Consider the following 2781-nt stretch of genomic DNA (forward strand, 5'->3'; position numbering starts at 1 on the left):
ATGTGCTGAGAGGAATGGTCTGTATCCCAGGGACCAGGACATAGTAGTGCTCACTCCTTAGCAGATGGGCAGCCAGTTTAAGGCATGTTCATACAGGGCTAATGGATGCTTGATAGTAACCCTCAGGTCTTGCACAGAAATTTCCTGATGACCTCTGTTGGGGGTGCAGACACAAGACAATGGAATCTCCTAATTCCAGACCCCTGAGCAATGTGAGGTGAAGCTAGTATCCAATAAGCAAGTGCCAGGGGAGCATATATTTCCAGGCTTGTTTTCCACCCTGCTGGGAAGAATGCTTTGCTGAGATCCTGAAAGTATTGCTGGTTCTCCTGAAAAGATAAAGTGAATCCAAGATTGGGGAAGTCAAGTATACAGGATGGTACAGAGGGTCAGATATGATACAGACTCTGGATTCTAGTTTAGATTATTTATTTACCATCATGATATTTACGCTTCTGATGCCAAAAGTTGAAATATTCTTAGTAGAAATTTTCTACTGGTCTTCAGGGGCCTGCGAGTTCATAAGCGAGGACTATTCTTTATGGGCTCACAGATTACACACTTGTAATCTGAGGAGCCCTCCTGCTCTTCATCGGGAGATTCGTTTGTTGGCCTTCCTAAGAGGGTAGACAATAGGGCAGAACAAGAACTGTTGTACAGAGACATCATAGAACTTAAAATGGGTTGATCTGATGAACTAGCACTTGGATTTTCTTCTGTGCCTTGAATTCCAGGAGCAGTTGGGGGCCCACATATAATAGTGCCTGAGGTATCATCTGCAATTGGGTTACTTGACTCCCCCGGAAGCTGCATTTCTAGTGAACATGGAGGAATAAATTTCATAGCCCACACAGCAGAGAATACAAAGCCTTGATTTCCTTTGGATGCCTGGTCATTGGAGCTTTTCTTCTTGGCATCTTCACAGTCTTCCTCAGGTTTGCGATGGAATCGTGGAGAATATCTGGTAGGTGACTTCTTCTTTTTTGAAGTTGACTCTTGAGAAGATCTAAGTGGAATGGGTACACAGAGAGCTTGGTGGGCAAGATTTTTTAGGTCTTCTTTGCCCCAGATATACTCAACAAGTCCAGGCTTATCTCTCTGAAAGTTGAAGTGACGGTACATCTGAAACAAAATGAACAGTTTAGCTATCCTAAGATGAAATATGTGTTGATCCCCACAACCCTCTTCACCACCAGTCACATTGTCCTAGTTTGTGATTAAAAAATAATGAGTTGGTAATGATTCTTAAACAGTATGTAAGTTAAGACGGTCACACATACATACATACACACACACACACACACACACACACACACACTGTTGTACATGCATGCACCACTATATGGCTTTTCATAGCCATTCTTCTTGTTTGAATACTTTTAGGTGGGCCTTATGTAATTTAAGAACAAAGCCATTACATTCAAAATCTACTTTTTTGACATTTTAGTGACCCTCCTGCTAAAATAGAACTGACATCATGTATGGCATGGATTGGGGGAGATACGTGTATGCTTCTGTTGTTAAATTAGGACAAAAATACTTTGTACATTACCATTATTCTCTTGTACTCTTCAGAGAAAGCCACAGATGTCTCAGGGTATATCTTTCTGAATCCATATATGTTGAGCTGGCGAATAAAACTCTTCAAACTGTCTGTTTCAAAAATCTTCTTTGCCCCCTTTAGATGAAGGACCTCTTTCTGGAAAAGGTCTACCTCAATCATTATGGTGTCTCCTTCCTTAGTCCACTTCACTGACTTGAATGCCTCATTCTGCACAATGGACCAAAGCTTCATGGGAAAGGGCAGACTGAAAAGGTTGGTGTTATCTTCCTCACTGGCTATAGGTTGGCTTTGGTCTTCAGGTAGTGGGATCTCTACATAGGCTTGATCTTGTATGACATCTTGATCATCTTGTCTCACCAGACCCTCTTTTGAATCTGCTTCTGAATCATGTGAAGAATTATATCTATCAAGAGCCTCGCTTTCTGGATCTTGATTAACAACTGGGCTCACATTGATTCCACAATTCTCTTCTACACTCTGACTAGCCATGATGCTATAATAAGTCCATCAGGAATGTTGTGAACAGCAGACCACAAGTCCCTGTCCTAGCAAGTCAGAGTGTTGGTTCCAGTAGGAACACCCAATAAATAGTGACTATAAATTCTAGATTCTCAGAAGGCATCTGTTGAAGTCATCATTCTCTTTGTTTGTCATGTCACTAAGATGGCTCATAGTCAGTCTGGAGAGGGAGGTCAGGCCAAGTATATGGGGTAAGCAGATAGATAGATAGGAAGGCCCAAGTTTTTCTTTTTTCTATTCTAAGATATTATGTAAATTCTTAGAACAAGAGCCCTATATGATGAGACATATCTTGTCATGGGACCTGTATAAGTTGAAAAGCACAAACACCTTTGCCTCTCTCAATCCTCAAGATTGGGAATGGTTGTTACTATTTTCTCTGTTTAGTTCAAGGACCAGCCAATCTTGGGTATTAGGATGAGTATATATATCTTAGGCAAAGTGGTCTAGCTTTGTTTATACCATATACTTGTCCCCCATCCCACCCCTATCTTATTCTTGCATTGGTTTCTTCCAACCACTCCTCTGATTTTCATAGAGATCCTGATAAATAACTCATTTCCCTAAAATCTAATCAGCTTGTCCCCTAAGTCATGTTGTGTGCCCAAGTAGGATGAGATGGACATACTCATCTGATTAATTAATGGTAGAAATTTTCTAAGCAGTTTTGTTTGATTACATGGCCACATCCTCATTGG

At 41.0% G+C, this 2781-nt stretch overlaps 1 protein-coding gene across 1 annotated transcript; it reads right to left on the reverse strand.

Annotated features, from left to right (window-relative positions):
• Positions 1–519: 519 nt before the first annotated feature.
• On the reverse strand, positions 520–2053 carry LOC121440433 (heat shock transcription factor, X-linked member 3-like). The gene is made up of 2 exons (XM_041641190.1): positions 1553–2053; positions 520–1122 (listed from the first exon to the last, which is right to left on the reverse strand). The coding sequence occupies exons 1-2, from the start codon at positions 2051–2053 to the stop codon at positions 520–522; spliced, it is 1104 nt and encodes a 367-aa protein (XP_041497124.1).
• Positions 2054–2781: the final 728 nt, after the last annotated feature.

The sequence above is a fragment of the Microtus oregoni genome, unplaced genomic scaffold (genome assembly GCF_018167655.1).
Source record: "Microtus oregoni isolate MIOR12 unplaced genomic scaffold, Mior012 000067F_ref0000223, whole genome shotgun sequence".
Classification (NCBI taxonomy): Eukaryota; Metazoa; Chordata; class Mammalia; order Rodentia; family Cricetidae; genus Microtus; species Microtus oregoni.

What these genes read in the sequence shown, in the direction of transcription:
- LOC121440433 (XM_041641190.1), bottom strand. Translation starts at nt 2,053, where the DNA reads ATGGCTAGTCAGAGTGTAGAAGAGAATTGTGGAATCAATGTGAGCCCA. An exon ending in AAGAGTACAAGAGAATAATG is followed by an intron (nt 1,123 to 1,552) that starts GTAATGTACAAA and finishes ATTTTGTTTCAG; the next exon opens with ATGTACCGTCACTTCAACTT.